Source organism: Lissotriton vulgaris, chromosome 3_1, assembly GCF_964263255.1.
Source record: "Lissotriton vulgaris chromosome 3_1, aLisVul1.2, whole genome shotgun sequence".
NCBI classification, from domain to species: Eukaryota; Metazoa; Chordata; class Amphibia; order Caudata; family Salamandridae; genus Lissotriton; species Lissotriton vulgaris.
Genome location: NC_141689.1, coordinates 948523133 through 948541509, shown reverse-complemented (window position 1 = coordinate 948541509; position 18377 = coordinate 948523133). Strand labels below are relative to the sequence as shown.

The window sequence follows — 18377 nt, the reverse complement described above, 5'->3', positions numbered from 1 at the left end:
ACAAATATACCCATTTTACCATTGCCTGTGCAAATTATTTTTCTGCGCAAGATAATTTCCACATTAACAGAACCACACTTACTTAACTATAACATGCAGTGCGATTCATGCAGCCTACTTATTTGCCACAATTAAATAAAAATCCTCAGAATACAGATTAGGAGCCCTTTTTCTGATATTCATAATTGTGACTAGTAATGCAGATTTTTCTATGTATGGTAGGGAATAAAAGCCCTGCTTTTATGGGGCATGGAAATGAATATTGTGCATTCTCGAATCTTTTTTTTATTTTTACAGCAGCCACATCAACAACAAAAGAATACTACATTTCCATGGTTACTATTGTTGTACACTGATTGTAGTAACCAATCAAATCTACCCATAATTCATAATAGGCAGTTCCGGCACATTTAAAGCCTCTTTTCTTGATGCTAAAGCAAAATAAAGTCAAGTAGAAAACAGAACAATACTGATAATAAAAGAAAACCCAACAGAAAGAAAACATATTTGTCAAAACTAGATGATTCTCCAATGCCTTTTATCAAATATATGTCTGAGAAAACACTCATTCATCTCTTGTGGATTCCTTATGATGCGCTTGGGTTCTGAAACATATAAATAGAAACAATTCCCAACAGGTATCATGTAGGATCAATTTAAGTAATGTATGCAGTCTGCATTACAAATTAGTAAACAAGGAGTCACTGGATTTTTAGACAAAAGGTGGTATTATTCACCAAATAGGCACAGGGAGAGGTCTTTCACATGGTAATACAGTTTAAACAGCACTGTACAGAACAGATCATGTGACAACCCTTGTGGCACTTGGTGCGTGGTGCTATATACAGTGATAATAGTGAAGGTGCAAGTGCTCAAGTGAACAGCATGATCGGCACATAGAACCAAGTTGGTGCATCAATAAAGGCCCCGTGAAACAAGTTGTAATCACTTAAAACATGTTTGCATAAATTTGAACAGGAGCACAAAGAGTGACATGTGTCGTATTGTTTATGCTGTAGAGTCGACGGCGTTTCGATCCCAGTTAGTCTAGTTGCCACAAGGGTTGTCACATGATCTGTTCTGTACAGTGCTGTTTAAACTGTATTACAATGTGAAAGACCTCTCCCTGTGCCTATTTGGTGAATAATACCACCTTTTGTCTAAAAATCCAGCGACTCCTTGTTTACTAATTTGTAATGCAGACTGCATACATTACTTAAATTGATCCTACATGATACCTGTTGGGAATTGTTTCTATTTATACTACACACCCATCCCAAAGTGGTCTATGGGTTTTCTCCTGTTTTTCTTATACTGGGTTCTGAAACAGGCACTAGAAGAAACAAAATAAGAGATTCACTAATGCACTCATAAAATTTGGGGGTGGTAGGAATGAAAAATGATGAAAGTTGTATCCTCAGGAAGTCAGCTGATCCATGCATGTTTTACAACATTGCCCCAGCCCAAAAGGCTTCAGACGCCATTTTATTCCTGACTGATTGAGCTCCAATCCATTAGCAGATCCCTGCTAAGGCTATCACCCATTTAGCTCATCTAGCAAACGTGATGGTAGAAACTGGAGCATAAAGGTTAATTAAGATATCAAAAGTTGAGGAACAGTTGTTCTTAGATTTGTTGACAAAGCTATGACATCAGACAATCTCTTTAAAGAAGCAAGACATTTTAAGATAAAGGGAACTATTATACCATATATGGAATAACAGGAGTACTAGATTGACATCCCATAAAAAGGAATATCTCGGTTAGGATACTTAGAATATCAAATACCTTTTTAACAATTTCCTCACTAAAGAGCGTTCTCCAGTAGATTTATTATCAATGTGTGCATGTTTTGTTGAATTTGCAGACCTACAGCCATTAATGGTTCAAAATGCTTTACTATGAGATGCCAGAGAAGCTAAGAAATTAAAAACTGCAGTGAGATGTCCAGAGACAGAAGCAAGATATTTTTCCACCACCAACTAGACCGACTTCCCCAAGCTTACTTGTAAGTTTAGGTAGTTCCTTTGGTCTATGGCAACTGAATGAGTTCTGAGGTAAGCTCTGAAATCACAGGAGAGATCATCTAGTCTTGAAATTTTCCAAGCCGTAAACTGGAGATTACTGACAGAATCAGCAGGTGGCGACCTCCCAATGGTTCTTCAACCAGTGCTGATGGCAGGGAAGAAGCATAGAATAGTTCCAGGAGGGAAGGGACCAAGACTGAGCTTTCCAGAAGGGAATAACAAGAATGGAACCATGACTGTGCTCTCCATAAGGGATTAACAAGAACCACATTTCTATTTGAGTCTTCTTATTTGTGCTACGCAGCTGAATATTACAGCAAAAGGAGGAACAGCTTAAACATGATTTATAGGCCTATCTTGAGGACAAGTACCTGGTGCTATCACTTGTAGTTCTGGGGCGAGATGTACAAAGCATTATTCTGCCGCAAACAGCCTGATTCACAGAATTGGACGTTTTGCCACTGCAAAAATGCATTTGGGTATGTATTAATCCCACATTGGGATTCGGTAACATGTTAGTGAATTGCAATTTGGAATTGCAAAAACATACCAATGCGGTATTTGGAAGGGGTCTGTTTAGGGCATCCCCTCCATATCCCGAATCAGAATGGAATTAATGAATGTTTTGCAACCAAAATGCAGTTGCAAAACATTTGCACTTTACCACCAACTCAAAGTTGGTGGTAACCCAATTGCAAAGACATGTTAGTGTGCTGACCCCAGCAAGCCACCATCCCTGTGATGGCAGTGATACACAATAGGTTGCAAATTGTGGCCTGCCTCATTAATATTCATGAGGTAAGTCGATTTGCAACCCACTAGGAACTGCTAAGTGAAGCTCAATTAATTTCATACATTAGGAATAGGTATTACCGAATTACGATTCACAGATTATCGCAATTAGGTAATCGCTGGTCCTAGTTTTGATACATCTAGCCCCTGGTCTCCAGCTGTAGAACTGATCTAGCTGAAGTATTTATTTGAGAAGCAAACATTCTATTGATAAAGGATCCCACCAGCAGTTACGTTCTAGAAAGGTTCACAGATGTAAACCTCAGGCACCCCTCAGTTTCCAGGAGAACCAATCCATTATTGAATTGTGTACACCTGGCTATGTACTTTGGCCTCAGCCCTATCTTAGACTTCAGATGAAACTGCAAAAATGCATGTGTGATATCTACCAAAGGTTTGAATTCTGTGACACCCAAGTGATTTTCATATATGTGGTAAAATTGTCTTTTGATAATTGCACCGCACAACTTGCCCCGTGCTTTAAGAAACTCCAAATTGCAAAGGAGCCTGAAAGAAGCTCTAAACAATTTATGCACAATGATAACTCTTTCCTTGACCATGCTCATCTACTTTAAAAGAGGTCACACTGAGTCCCCTTTCCATTATTCACTGGCATCCAAGTCTAAGGCACCTGGAGATATAGGGAAAATGGCGTTTCCATTCCAAGATTTTAGATAGTCTAGCCACCTGGAATTTCCTCCTTGGTGTCAGGCTTTAAAGGGATCTGATCTGGGTAAGATAGATCTCTTCTCAGATGTTTTATTTTCAATCATTGCTTCTATTGCAAAGCCCAATAATGTAGTGGGCCTCGAAAGAGTGCTTCAATTGAAGAGGCAAACAAGCCATTAGCCTAGCTAAGCTGCAATGGGGTATAAGTCAAACAGACTGTACCTGTATTATTTATTTTAGATCAATCATATCTTTGTCTATAGGAGTTGTAATATTTCTCTTTTGGAATCCATTAGAGAGCAGAAAACTTCCATTTGTTTCAGCGTTTCCAATTTTATGACAAACCTTAAATTTAGCATAAGTCCGAGTGCAGTTCTGCCTCATAGCTATGCGATCATGAGGAAGAAAACCCATAATGTCCAAATAAACCATCATATCAAATCTCCATGTATGAAGTGCTGTCACTACTGATTTGAGAAGTCTGGTGAACACCAAGGAGTGGCAGATCGGCAAAACAAAGACAAGTAAATCTGTTTGGCTGACGATTCTAATGAAACTAAAGGAATCTCCTGTGATCATGACCTACTGTAACCAAAAGAGTAAAATCTTTCAGATCCTATATTACCATCCAAGTCCCTGGAAAGAGGATATACCTTTGATAAATAACCATTTACATTGTCAAGTGATAAAAAAGTGATTGAAATCTCTCTAGATGTATCACTGGATGATACTTTTTGTTTTTCTCCTTGCCTGAAAGTATGTTGCTCAAAAATCCTTCGAGATACTGAAAATGTGGTTCTATGGCACCCTTTTGTAGAAATCTGGCGACTTCATTTGAGATGAGATTCGCTCTTCCACCAAAAAGTGGAATAGATGCAGAAGAGAACTTTGAAAGTGGGTAGACCAGAACTCTAACTGCAATCCATATGCAGTATGAAGGATCCAAAGATCTGATGTTTTCCTCAATTTGTGAAGTAATTCTTCAACTCTGCTTGCTGATTCTAAGAGGATAACACTGACAAATTCTCGCTTCAGTCACCATCTCCTTTTCATTGTCATCTATTGAACGAGAACACACCTGATGCAAAGTGCACTGGCCCAAGTGCTAAAACCTGCTGTTGAAGGTGTCTCGGCCAGCAGAATGTTTCTGGACTCTAGAGGCCCTGGCAAGAACACACTTGCCAAAGACACAAGGCCGCAAAAAATGCACTTTCATAGAAAGAGGTGAAGGTTTACATCTTTCTTAAACGTCTTTTCCCCAAAGTAGAGTCACTGAACTTCCTAGTCAGTCTCAGAACTCGCAGGATCACCCAGTTTTGGGTCAGTCTTAATCAATAAGCATTTTCTTATGTTCAAAGACATGGCCATGTGAGCATTTCTGATTAAGCGAAAGGATCTTTCGGCCAGATTCATGAAACGAAAATCGGCTCGCAAAGGGCCAGATTCTGAGAATCTGGCCCTTTGCGAGCGCAATTTTTGCATTTGGGATTCATCATCCCAAATGCAAAAATCGCTATTATAGAAATCGCAAATTTGCGAGCAATTGCATTTAAGGAATCTCTATTTGAGATTCCTTAAATGCAAATCATGATACATTTAAAAAATGCGAATTCGCAATTTTGGGCCGCTATTTACCGTGAAGTCAAACCTTGTGGTAAATAGCGGAAAGTTGTATGTTACACACACACATGTCCTTGGGACATGTGTGTGCGTAACACCAGCGTCCAATGTCATTTCAGGGGTGCAACAGGGTGTCCTTTGGACACCCCTGCACCCTTGAAATCGCAATTTCAAAATGCGAATCACTAATAGCGATTCGCACATTGATATGTCTTCCCATTCATTCCTATGGGCCTTTAGGCCCATAGGAATGAATGGGGAGTTATTCCTTATTTGCGATTAGCAATTAGCTAATCGCAAATAAGGAAGCTGTAGGAATCGCAAAATAAATTGCGATTTGTACATGAATCCCGTTTTGCGAGTCTGTAATAGCGATTCCTTAATAATCGCTATTACTGACTCGCAAAACGGGCCTTTGATGAATCTAGCTGTAAGTGCCCAATTAGAAAGGGTGTCAGCATCTACTGTAGTCCTCGACTTCATGGCTTTGGCAATTGTCTTCGCCTGAAACATGTAGGCGAAATAACCTTTGGCTGTAGAAACCATTGTGTTCATTACACATCCAGACTTGATTTTTAATGTGACATGAGCACTATTACATAAATAGAAATTCTCGGTTCACCCATAGACATTTTTAACTGGAACTCTGCACTTGTCTACTTGCTAATGACCACAGCCGATGCTTGGTGAGTCCCGCGAGCAGCGTGGGGGAATCCGCTGGGACAGTTCCACTAATTACTGGGAGCTGTACACCCCAACTGATGATCATCAGGGCATCCACTACGCGCACGTACACAGGGGCAGTGATTCTTGTGGCTTCCAAGGGACTCTCAGCTCTAAAACACCGCTGTGCCTGACCCTAAGAAGGCGCCCCCCACTCGAGTCTGCAGCAGAATTAAAGAGGGCGATAACGGCTTGGGGGCTCCCTGCACCAACTGTCTTTGCGCACCTCCCCCCATGCAATGCTGCGGCCCTGGAAGTGTGGAGACCGCAAACAGTGAAGGCGTGCAGTCTGGGAGATGCCGCTGGTGCTAGGGCGCACAAACTGAGAGGCCGACTGCTCTGACCCATGAGCAACTAGCAGATGGCGTGTGCATTGAAAGGCTCAAAGAGACACGCAGTCGGGTGCAAAAAACGGTAGGCTGAGGTGCTGCGAGACTGTGGGGATTGCACCTGGAAGCCGCCGACTGGAAGAGGAGTTCTTGATGGGACACTGGCATCATTGTAAGAGCACGGAGGTGGGGTGATGAGCAGTCTGCAAGGAGCGCTGTACTAAGTGACTTGCGCCCTTCCCCCTATGCAATATTGATGCCCTGGTATTGGGCTGACCGCGAGTGGTGTATAAGTGCAGACTGGAGCTCTACTGCTGGACTTGGGGCATACGAATTGAGGGGCCACCTGCATACTTTTTGTATGATGCCCGGAGGAGCTACCTCGCTAGCCAAGGGGGGAAATTGACTTTGGGCACCCTCCTTTGACTATCACCTACCCAGCCAGACTTCAGGCTAACGCGCCCCCGTCTCTCCTGACCTAACCTTCCCCTCCCCCTTCCCCCAACCCTCCCCCTCTCCGCTCCTACTCTTTCCAGCTTCTGTCCTCTGCCCTCACTTGCCCTTGCCCTTTGTCCCCACCCTGGTTTTCTGTGAACCTCTTCCCTCGCCACTTGAGACTGATCTATTTTGTCTGATGCCCGATGGAGCTATCTGGTTTAGCTATAGGGGAGATGGGCCGTGGATTCCCTCCTTGGTCGCCACCTACCCAGTCGGTCTTTAGACAGACTTCCTTTCGTCTCTACGGTTGTCTCTTCCCTTATCCTCACTCTCTGTCCTCCCCTACCCCCCACTACTTTCTCTCTCCTTTCTCTCCTCCCCTAATGTATTGCTGACTGTTTGATTTAATGTTTACTTGTTGTTCTTTTTCTGGTATTGTTGAACCACATTGTTGGACTTCCTTTCGTCTCTCCTGTCGTCTCCTCCTGCATCCTCCCTCTATTTATGTCTCTCCTTCCCTCCTCTTTCAATGTATTGAGACCAAACTATTTTGTCTGATGCCCGACGGAGCTACCTGGTTTAGCTATAGGGGAGATGGGCCATGGATTCCCTCCTTGGTCGTCACCTACCCAGTCGGTCTTTAGACAGACTTCCTTTCGTCTCTACAGTTGTCTCTTCCCTTATCCTGACTTTCCGTCCTCCCCTACGCCCCACTACTTTCTCTCTCCTTTCTCTCCTCCCCTAATTGTATTGCTGATTGTTTGATATAATGTTTACTTGTTGATCTTTTTCTGGTATATTGTTGAACCACATTGTTGCACTTCCTTTTGTCTCTCCTGTCGTCTCCTACCGCATACTCCCTCTATTTATGTCTCTCCCTCCCTGCTCTCTCAGTGTATTGAGACTGAACTATTTTGTCTGATGCCCGATGGAGCTACTTGGTTTAGCTATAGGGCAGATGGGCCGTGGATTCCCTCCTTGGTCGTCACCTTCCCAGTCGGTCTTTAGGCAGACTTATTTTCGTCTCTCCTTATTGTCTCTTCCCTAGATCCTATCCTCTCTCCCCTGAATCTCTCCCCTTGCCTGCTACTCTGCCTACCCCCCTGGCCTTTGTGCCCTTTGACTAAGCACTCCTTCTCCCCTTGTTGGAGAAAGATCCAATATTTTTACTCTGGAGTCTCAGCGAACCCGCTGAGTGAGTCCACTGCGCCGTGAGCCACTCACACTTGAGGTATGGTATGGCAACCATTGCCAAAGCACTCCTTCTCCCCTTTTTGGGGAAGGATCCAGTATGTAGGCCTTGGAGTCTCAGAGACCTCTCTGAGAGAGTCCACTGCGTAAAGGGAGCCTCTCGCAATAGAGATAGGGAAGGGATACCACTTCCCCTGGGATCACAGCTTACTGGACTTTGGACGTTGCCTTGACTCGTCTACCGGTTTGTGTCCCCGTCACCCTTCCCCTCCTCTCCCCATGCTGTGTCTCTCACCCTCCCCTCTTTCCCGCCTTCATTATCTGTCTACTTCCCCTGCTCCAACCCCCCTCCCCATAATCTCTCACCTTGCCTGCTTTTCCCCTTACGTATTTGTGCTTATTGTTTATCTCGACCTAACAAGTAACTATGTTGCCATGCTCTAAGAACTGTGTAACCTTTGTAACGATGTAACCTGTAACTATGATCTGATGCTCATGTAAAGCGCTCTGATACCTCCGGGTCTAGCCAGCGCTATATTTAAAACATTTTAAAGGAAAACATCCTATTATGAGCTTCCAGATTTCTTGTTGAGCCCAACAACATACTGGTACTCACCTACCCGAATGAGAAGAGGCACCTATGATGAAGCATGCCATCCTCTGACAGATGAGGTGTTTCCTCTGATATCTAAAGATACTCCTGTAGGATGTTATGTTAGACCATAAATAGAGGACTGACTGAATTTACGGCCATCGCATTCTTGTGTTGTGAATCACTTGTGATTGGAAGAACGTGCAAAGGCAAACCATTTCTCTCATTCTTCCCTGGTGTGAAAGAAATGTGTATGAATCACAATTTGTTCTAGCACTTATATTTAGCATTCATCAATGGTAAGGCATTGTTGCTAAAGAACAGGTATATATTTAAGGTTTCTGCTAGTGTTGGTGTGACTTACATTCTGTGCAACAGTGGACAGAGCTAAAGAATCCCTTTGTATCGTTTGCTAACTCACCTATACACACAATGGGTGCAATGTTTTCTCTTCGCCTTTGTTGGAGAGGCAACAATCCACCTAGGACTGTATGTATATCCTCTTTACACGGCCATTGAGGGTAACTTCCAGTGCTTAATTTGAGCTGGTGGTTTCCAGTGCTCTGCACCAGCACTTAATTGTCAACACCGGCACCTATGACAGATGCCAGATGGTTGCGCTGTTTGTGCAATTAAAAGATGAGCAGAACATCTATTGTTTATCAACTCTAAATAAATATTAAAAGCAACTAATACCAGCCGCCCAAGACATTCTTATAGCTTTGGGGGCTCGAACAGACTGAAATGTCACACTTGCAGCAGTGTGACGGTTAGTAGTTGTGTAGGTACTGTCATTGGCTGCCCTGACAGTGGCAATACGTGGTGGAAGCTGCGGTGGCCTCCTGACAAGGGCCCATGCACTCGTGTTTTTTACAAATTACACACTGGTAACATCCCCTCTGAATATGCAGCGTTGCAGCAGTGGGACAGCAAGACATGGAAACAAAGCAGAAGCCGCAAGCTGTGGCACATGAAAGTGATCCCAGGAAATCAAGGCAGCAGAGGGAAACTGTTAATTGTCTTCTCTGGGAAAAAAAATGACTTTCATATAGATGGCTTGTTTCCCACTATTGACGTTGAAATCAGAACTGGGAAATGTGAAACAATTGTTTCTATAGGTTCTCCGTGTTTTCAGATTTCTAAGAAGCCAGAGGTGCCTTTCAGCAGAACAAAATCACTAACAGTTAACAGCAAATGTTTCCAAGCTCATTGTGTCTCTGACAAGTAATTAGGTGACCCCATTTAATCAGGATAAAGTGGTACTTAGCCACTCTTACAGAAATTAGCCTTTGATTCAGGCTCTGACTGCGTGATTCATGCAACAGTGCTTGCTGGAGTCCGACCAGCATAGAGCGATCGGCTTTCCATCAGCAATTTGTGTTTTTTTCTTTTCAAGCCAGACAACCAGCGCCATGTTGTGTGTAACAGCTGTGTTCCTTCCTGGTGGGTACTGGTCAGTGCCTCGAGGCTATGGGCTGGACTCAATCCAAATGTATGGATAGCAGCAGGTCTGCCAAGCCACCAAGAGCTTCTAAAGGCTTCGACTCTGATGTACATTTATCCGGAAACAGGAACATTCGTAAACATGTTCGCCTTTTCTTGAGCTGTCATACGTATGCTGCATGGAGAATCCTGCAATAGCGACATTGTTGGCGCCAGGGTCTGGACGAAGAATCATGAACGTCAGTGCTTTAAATGGGCCGGTACTCACCGGTACTGAGTACCGGCATTTCTTCATTTTCTCCTCTTGAGTACCGGCACTTTTTTTCTAGAAAGAGAGTACCGGTACTCATAGAGCTCGTCACCAGGACCCAGCGTGAGCTGCTTTGTAAGTCATCAGAGCAGGGGTGTGTCTCCTGAGTAATTTGCTTATCAAAAGATCTTTCACAGTGGGCGCTAAGAGGGTGCTGTAAAATCTAATGGGTGGCGGTTGGAGGCCCTATTCAGGACATAACAAAAGCACTCATCTGAATTGAATTGCTTTCTTGCACACTTCCATTTCCACACTCGCTGATTCCTATTTCATCAACCTTGGACAGACCTTAAGACCAATAAAAAATGTGGAGATTGGCACCTGGTTCCCAGTACAGACGTTGTCAGCTCTGGCCCAAACTCCGGTTTACAAATGTTCCAGGAGAGACTTGTTTATTTATTTTATGCGTTTTTTTATAGCGCGGACTTTACCTGAAGGTGTCAGAGCGCTTCACAATAGGAACAGTAATGATACATGTGGAGAAAATTGCAAGTGAACAAATTACAAAAGCAAACGTTAAGTTACATGAGGCAAAAGTGACAATTGTGAGCAAACAAAATACAAATTGTAGCAAACGATACATTACAGGAGGAAAAAGTGATATGTGTGCAGGTTACAAAAGCATACAAGTAGAGGTATAGTACTGCAATAAATGGCAGACACTCCAGCACAAGAACAAACGTTACATGAGGCAATGGTGGCACTTGCGCAAGTATCTAAAGCAAACAAAATGTAAGAGGTAGCAAACAGTATGTTACAAGAGAAAAGTGACGTGTGCATGTTACAAAAGAGTACCAGTACTGGACAGATGGCTCAGTGGGCTGTATGCCACAGGTTCGATTTAAGGCAGGCTGAAGCAGCATGTAATCCTTAGGCGGTTGCAAAAATGCATGCAGATTTCGTGCATACAACCTTAGCCCCGCCCTAAACTACGCCCACTGCTCCTTTTGGTGAGTACCTGCACTTATTTTTTTCCATTTAAAGCACTGATGAACGTCAATTCTTTCAAACGCCAGGGTTAGTGGAAGTGACATTACACGTCATTTGAACTTTTCGTTCAATTAGGCACACATGCTTACACATACATTTTAGTACCCGAATTATTATCGTAATAATAAAATGACAAAAAAACAAGGAGAATGGAGCCCCAACTAATGTCCGCAAGGACAGGCTGCCCCTGTGTGCCTGGCACTGTAGTGCCAGGGGTCGCAAGGGGCACGTTAGGGGTCGCAGGAGCGACCCCTGGTGATCCCTAAATGACGTCCGGCTGGTGTCCTTGGGTTGATGGTAGCTTTCATTTTCATCAGCCTGATTGTAGATATAACTAATAATTGATTTACCTATAGAAAACTAATCTTTCCTATGCTTCAACGGAACACCTCTTCTGGGAAGGTACCAGGTAACGCCTACTGAGCACCGGCGCACTTTTAATGATCACTCTTAAACCGGTTGCATATTATCGACACCCTAAATTTCAATTTATCATAATATTGATTTGTGGAATGTCGGGTTTTGATACCATGGTCTTGCTGTACTCGTGCACAGCAGTATTTCGAGAAGTGATAATGTGGTGGATCACCTCCCAAACACACAAACGTATGACATGTCAGAAGGGCGCGGCACTGTGCTCACCTACCCCTACTAAACATGGAGCTGGTGGTGATAAAGAGGGGAGTAGACTGAAAAACGCCAAGAGATAGAGGCACAACAAAAAGGAGTGCAAAAGAGGACGGGGAAAGACAATTGTGATTAAAAGAATGGTGGGTGTGGGGAAAAGAACAAGGGATAGAAAGGGCATAGGGGAAATGACAGACGACTGGACTAGTGGAGAAAGATGAGAAAGTGGGAGAGAACATCACGCAAAAAAAAGAAGAGGAAACGAAGATGGAAGTCAGGAGGGACAGAGGGATGAAACCGATGCGCATGGAAGCATTGTATTGTGCCTGTTGCTTGCCATCCATATCACTTGTTATGACGTGGACAGTAAGAACAATGAAAAGACTGTTCTTCTGGCTGTCCTGTGGCTACCTCTCTCAGTGCTAAAAACAAAAGTACTTCTGCTGATGTCACTTCATGTGATGTCACACGTGTGAAAGGTCATACCTTACGGCTCCACCCGTCAGATCAAATTTGAAAGCTTGCCCCCCTATGCATTTTGATTATGAATGATTGATGTTGTAGTAATGGCTGACAATAGCATATTCAAAGCTTTTCACTTCCACCCGCTGCTGATCGCACTTCAGTGCTGAGTGACCAGAGGTTGGCTCAGAGGAGATTCCTCAGCTAGGCCTGGAATCTAGACACGTTTTGTAATGATTTACAGGTGCGCTGCCCTGGGGGGAGCCAATCACACCCCCCTGCACAGGAATGACTTCAGAGGAGCATAACAGGGTTGCGCCATGATGACGTGTTGAGTGAGTTTGGGGCTGGTGTGGGAAATAGCATCTAAAAGCACTTTGGGAACGTGAGTGAGGTCACAGGAAGGGGAGGGGCGGCGCGCGCAGCCAGGAGCAGGCTGATGAAGAGCAGGGCCTCGGCCTTGGCTACAGCGGGGCGCGCGCCGGAGCCGACCGTGCAGGCCTCTAGGCCTTTCCAAAGCAAACACTGCACGAACTCCAAAACAGCATTCTGCTTTAGAAAAGGACAGATAAGTGCTATCTCGTATTTTAAGTCTCCACAGGCATTGTTGCGCATTTATGTTATTATCTGTAAATAGGTTGCTGAATCACGTGATCACAAGCTACTCTAATTTGGGCTCTAGAAGACTAAATTTGAAACCTCAATGTCACTCAATTTATTTAGCAACACAAAATGTACCTATTTTTTAATGTTTTGAGCCCTTTCATTACGTTTTGATTTCAGCTGCTCCAAATACCTACCCTGCTTCATCTTTTGTTGTATCTCAATTCTTTATTAAAGTTTTTGTCTAAATTACATGAACAGCAATTAACTTACAGAGTTCTGTGATAAAAAGTTTTACACTGTGTATTGTTTATCCATTTTACCATGTTTACGTCCTCCCGGAGATGTCCCTTCGACGGTTTATGATTTTTTCCTTCTCGAAAAGCATCTGGTCAATGACAATGAAGCTATTTCAGAACATTTAGCAATCCAAAGGCAAGGGGCAGGAATACCTCCAGGGCACAAGTCGTAAAAAAAGAAGTGGGGGGACGCTGTCACCGGAAATGACGTCACGACAGGAAGTGACGTCACAAAATGTACCGAGCTTCTCGTCCCAGAGAGGACAAAGCGTGAAGTCCCGCTGTTTGGCAGGCGGGACGGCATCCCACCGGTAAAATAAGTGGGGGGACGCCGTCCACTCACGTGGTACCCCGACTCGAGCCCTGAATACCTCTATAGAAATAAGATATGTGTCCATGTCTCTGTGTGTCTTGACTTTCCTTCTCACAATAGGTCTGATTTGTGCCATGAGGTGACTCAAATGAGAATCTGTAAAGTAAGAATTTAAGGGGGGGGGGGTTGATAAATTCTCCTCTGGGAAGGAGGGGTGCTTTCTTGATGTTATTATGGCTGTAGTGCGTTCATCTTTTATAGGAAGAGTTGCTGTTTCACTGGTGTCTCCTGGTTCGTGGAGTAAGAAGGATGGCGCTTTTAGTAGTATCTTGAGCATCTCAACAAATACATGCATTCAATGTAGGCTACTCTGTAGGGAACCACTGAGAATGGTGGTCCACAATGAGGCAAAGTAAGAGTTTAATGGCACCAGGACAGTACTGTACTAATGTATTGTTATTTGTAAAGCACTTCCCCATCTCTTGAAAGGGCCACTGCACTCACATTAATATTAATTGAGCAAGCTTGAGCATGCTGGTCTCCTAGTCCAAGCCAGCTCACCTCCTGAGATTGGCAGTGGGCTAAAACGCCTTTGCAGCAACATTCATCAAAACATGCAAAACACTCCGGGTAGAAAGGTAAAACACTAGAGGCACTGACACATAAAACACGCTGAGCCCTGCTATGAAGCAACAGCCACACCACAAGAGACTCCCAAGAGAACTGAAGACCACCCTCTACTATCAAGTCCTCTTGGTCCAGGAAACAAGAATCCGCTGGCAAGCCAAGAGAGTACCTGGTTGACGTGTCCCCTGCATCCAAACTCTTAAACTCAAGGAAAGGAAAGGCGACGGACCCCATCATGCTCCAGGCAGGCAATTAACACAGCTCTGGACATCTCCACCTAACAATCTTCTTAAAATTCTCTGTTTACTCCCCTATGCAGTTCTGTCCTCTCCAACCTTGTTGGAGCCATGAAGCGGCTTCCAATAAGCAGACGCTGCCCATGGTATTCTACACAAAATGCTACTTGGAACATTCTAGAACATTCCACTGTTGTTGTGGAGTAGAGTGAATCTCAGCAGCATCACCACCCTTCATGGACCACATCCCATTATTTCATATGCACTACTGGACGGTATCCTTTCGGCAGAGACATCTGCACCACCGCACAACCTCTGTAGCTTCAATGCACCATGGAGAGTGAGAACAGAGAAGTGTACACACAAAATCCAGAATCAGAAATAGAAAAGGAGTAGAATTATCCTCATAACTGCTTCTTGGAATAACTGATGCTAGAAAAGCCTCAGCCAGTGTTACTTGTTCACCTGATCTGGCACACGATTTCAGATCTGATTACAGCGGAGAATTATTTTAAGAAAAATTGAAAACATAGGATACAGTAGTGACGTAAAATGTCTTGAGGCTACGGCTTCAAGTTTGGAACAGGTTGAACTCTCAACCCCTTTGCAGGGCTGCACCACCGTGCCTGATGCTTTCCACCTGCTTCAACCCCCACAACCTAACAGCCATAGCCTCACTAGGATCTTTGATGGGACAGATGTGATGCTCCGGGCTACAATGATGCATGGACAGTAAACCGTTAAGAACGGCCAGATGTCCCACTGATTGTGACAGAACCAACCTTACGCAAGCACTCTCATGCCGTAACACATCTGTAGCAATTTATGGAGCTTGTCATGGCACCTGCGTTCCCATTGGTCTCTCAACATACCTCCTAACAAAAATTGCACCAATTATTTCCCAGCTCCATGTTTGAATAGTCCCAGAGGGCATTTACTTGGTCAAAAACCAGAAGGACGTGTGTCTGTAAAAATGTGAGCGTAATGAATGAAAAATGCTATTATACAGTCAACCTTGAGCTCAGCCTGAATTGCCCTATAATGTTTTAAAAATGCATCGCGTCTGTCAGTAAAATGATGAAGCAATTTGCAACAGGAGGCAAATCAGGTGAGTAGGCGGAAGCAAAAACTGCCAAGTAGTGAAAGGTTCCCAGTTAAGGAGGAAAGGAAAGGAAAGGAAAGGAAAATTCAGCTGGTAGAAAGAGATTAATAATTTACACCTAGAGTGCTGTAAGTTGTTCATAGGGTGGATCTTTCTGTTTAGGTTTTTCTGCTGACATCTGCAATGATCTACAGACCCCAAGTTTGAATCTCAGCAAGGTCAAATGAAGTGATAGTTACACGCCCTACTTTTATTGCTATGAAATGGCAGAAGTGAGGTATGGAGAGTTACATAATAAAATACAATGCATATTTATTGCCATATTAATTGCATAAATGATAAACTTCGGCTTACGTCTCCGTACTATCCATGTGGAAAGACACTGCATATTCGGTGTCATAATTGTACTAAAATTATACGGTTAGTGGGCATGAAATCACATACCTCTTGATCTCTAGAGGCATCACAGAATGATAATAATCAGTGACTGATAATAGGCTCAAATAATAAGGTACTAAAACCAGCAAATCTAAAGTCATGTTTGCATTTGGAAGATGGGTAGTCAAAGCGGTTAAATCGCAGAGGTTGAAAAGCAGGGCTTGTGTGCCTACACAAAAGGCTATCAAATACAACCACTGGCTTTTATGTGCTGGAAGAATGAATATTAAAACAGAATACAGACAACTAAATGAGGTGTGGAAATGCTAATGTGTTTACCCAAGTCAACGTGATATTTATTTTCCAATACGTGAAGAGGATCATTGGATGGGGTCCCTGCCCCCTTGGCAGCGACCCTGGTCTACTGTAAACACACACTAATGAGAACATTTTTCTTGTTTGAAAAACTGCAAACCCAATCATGTTAGTGCCAGTGGCTAACGATTACATTTGCCACTTTCCCTATGTTATTAGTCAAGGAGCAGTATGTTTTTGAGTGACTACCAGGCCAACCTGTCATTCAAAAGAGATGCGCAGCTTCGGCCCTTATTTACCCAGTAGATCAGCACCTTTTCAAGCAAACTAGGGGAGATTTCTATCTGATTACACAAAGAAGTAGGAACTTTTCTTATTCAAGGAACAGTCATCGCTACCCATCTGAAACAAAGAGTGTACTACAGAAAGGAATTGAGGTCTCCCACCAAATTTTTTTAGGAAATGCATTGAAAGATGCAAGCCTCCATTAACCCCAGTGAATACTTCCTGATGTTCATTGATCATCTCAGCAGCCAATCAAATTGCACCATTCTCACACAACATCATAAAGTGGCTAACGATAGATTGCAATATATGTTATTAATTGCCAACCCAAGTATGCTTGTTTTATCAACCACAGAAGGAAGAAAGACTGAGTCGAGTAGTTACAAATCAATGTCTGCGCCTACCTCTCATCTCAATGAGCTAACTTGCACGAGACTATCCTGCTAGAAATTACTTGAAGCATTGTTCGTTTGGATTGCATCAGTCATGGTAACACGTATCTTTGGGCATGCATATTAACATGTGAGTTTTCATTCTTTTCCAGGCCCTTCATCAGTGATTAGTAATGATGATGATTCTGCCAGCCCGCTCCACCACATCTCCAATGGGAGTAACACGCCGTCCTCTTCCGAGGGGGGTCCTGATGCGGTAATCATCGGAATGACAAAGATCCCCGTCATCGAAAATCCTCAGTACTTCGGGATCACCAATAGTCACATGAAGCCAGATACCTGTGAGTAGCGATGATTTTCTATTAATGTCTTAGCCGATGACCCTGCTTCACAGAGAATCAATCTGCTGTTGGGACCATGCACACTAGAAGAAAAATTAGGGGTTAAGAATGTGAGATTATACCTCGATGTAGTCTACTGCAAATCTTGTATCGTGATTCAGATTCACACAGTTTTAGTTTCTCTTGTGACCATAATGTGCTTGTGATTATTTATACATTGATAGTATTACTAAATCCAAGTGATGAACCACGGTTGTTAAAGGCGCTCTTCCCATGTTATGAAAGAGAGGGAATTTACCAGACAGCATAGACCAAAGACGAAAGGTTATAATACTCTTAGAACATTCAACCCAATAGGATCGAATTTTCTAATTAAAAGCAGAAACAGAAAGACAAGCATTGAAATGTTGTAGCCGAAGAACCGTACCAGCCATTGTGGGCCCTACGCCACTTTATCGTACTCAATGGAGCTCTCAAAATTCTACTGTTCTAATAAAATTAATATTAAAGGCAATCTGAGAGCAGTCAGGCATCATGATTGTCATTTTATTCCATAGAGAAGTGATTTATTACTCTCAAAATCAGAGCAGCAAGTATTCTTTCCTTCCAATGAACATGGGCACTGGATGCAAATATTGTTTCAATGACATTGTTTTCCATGGCTTCAGGAGCACATGGTTTGGAACCATTTGCCTGATTGAGTTATGAATTCATAACTCAGTGAATATTGTAGATTTTCAGACTATTCATATTTTCCACCAGTACTCTGGCGGATTGTCCTCAGATAATTTCCATGTGAAGAAAGCCCGACCCATTTCTCACCTGAAAAAAAGCATTAGAGATTAGAGGAGGCGTTCATACACTATACATTTCCTACACCGTTGTTAATTACTGGAATTAGGTGCACAGTGTGGAGGCGAAGAGACACTGGAGATGTTTTTGAATAACCACAAAATTCTGACAGTGTCAATAGCACCCACTGGCCAATAGGACCATCTGGCGTCTAAGCGCTTTTTTGGCGAGTAGCATGCTACTACGGAACCCATAAAGGATTAGTGTTGAATTAGTATAGTGAAATATGAAAGTAATTTGAGTGATGGATAGCTTAGTCAGTTATTTGGATTCAGAAGGATAGCGGAGGGATAGAAGAGGAAAAAAAGTTTGCATTTATAGAGCTCTTGTTACTCCTGATGGGGTGTTGAAGTGCTTTTTCGGTGAGTAGCACGCTACTCCAGAACCCATAAAGGATTATTGGTGAATTAGAATAGTGAAA

The 18377-nt window shown here is 43.2% G+C and overlaps 1 protein-coding gene across 6 annotated transcripts in view; it reads left to right on the top strand.

Annotated features, from left to right (window-relative positions):
- NTRK2 (neurotrophic receptor tyrosine kinase 2) overlaps window positions 1-18377 on the top strand; it is a 528847-nt gene that overhangs the window by 308659 nt on the left and 201811 nt on the right. For all 6 annotated transcript variants that reach the window (XM_086961298.1, XM_086961302.1, XM_086961301.1 and 3 more), the window contains one exon: window positions 16916-17104. In XM_086961298.1, the coding sequence (XP_086817424.1) occupies window positions 16916-17104 (189 nt within the window). The remainder of the gene's footprint in view (window positions 1-16915; window positions 17105-18377) is intronic.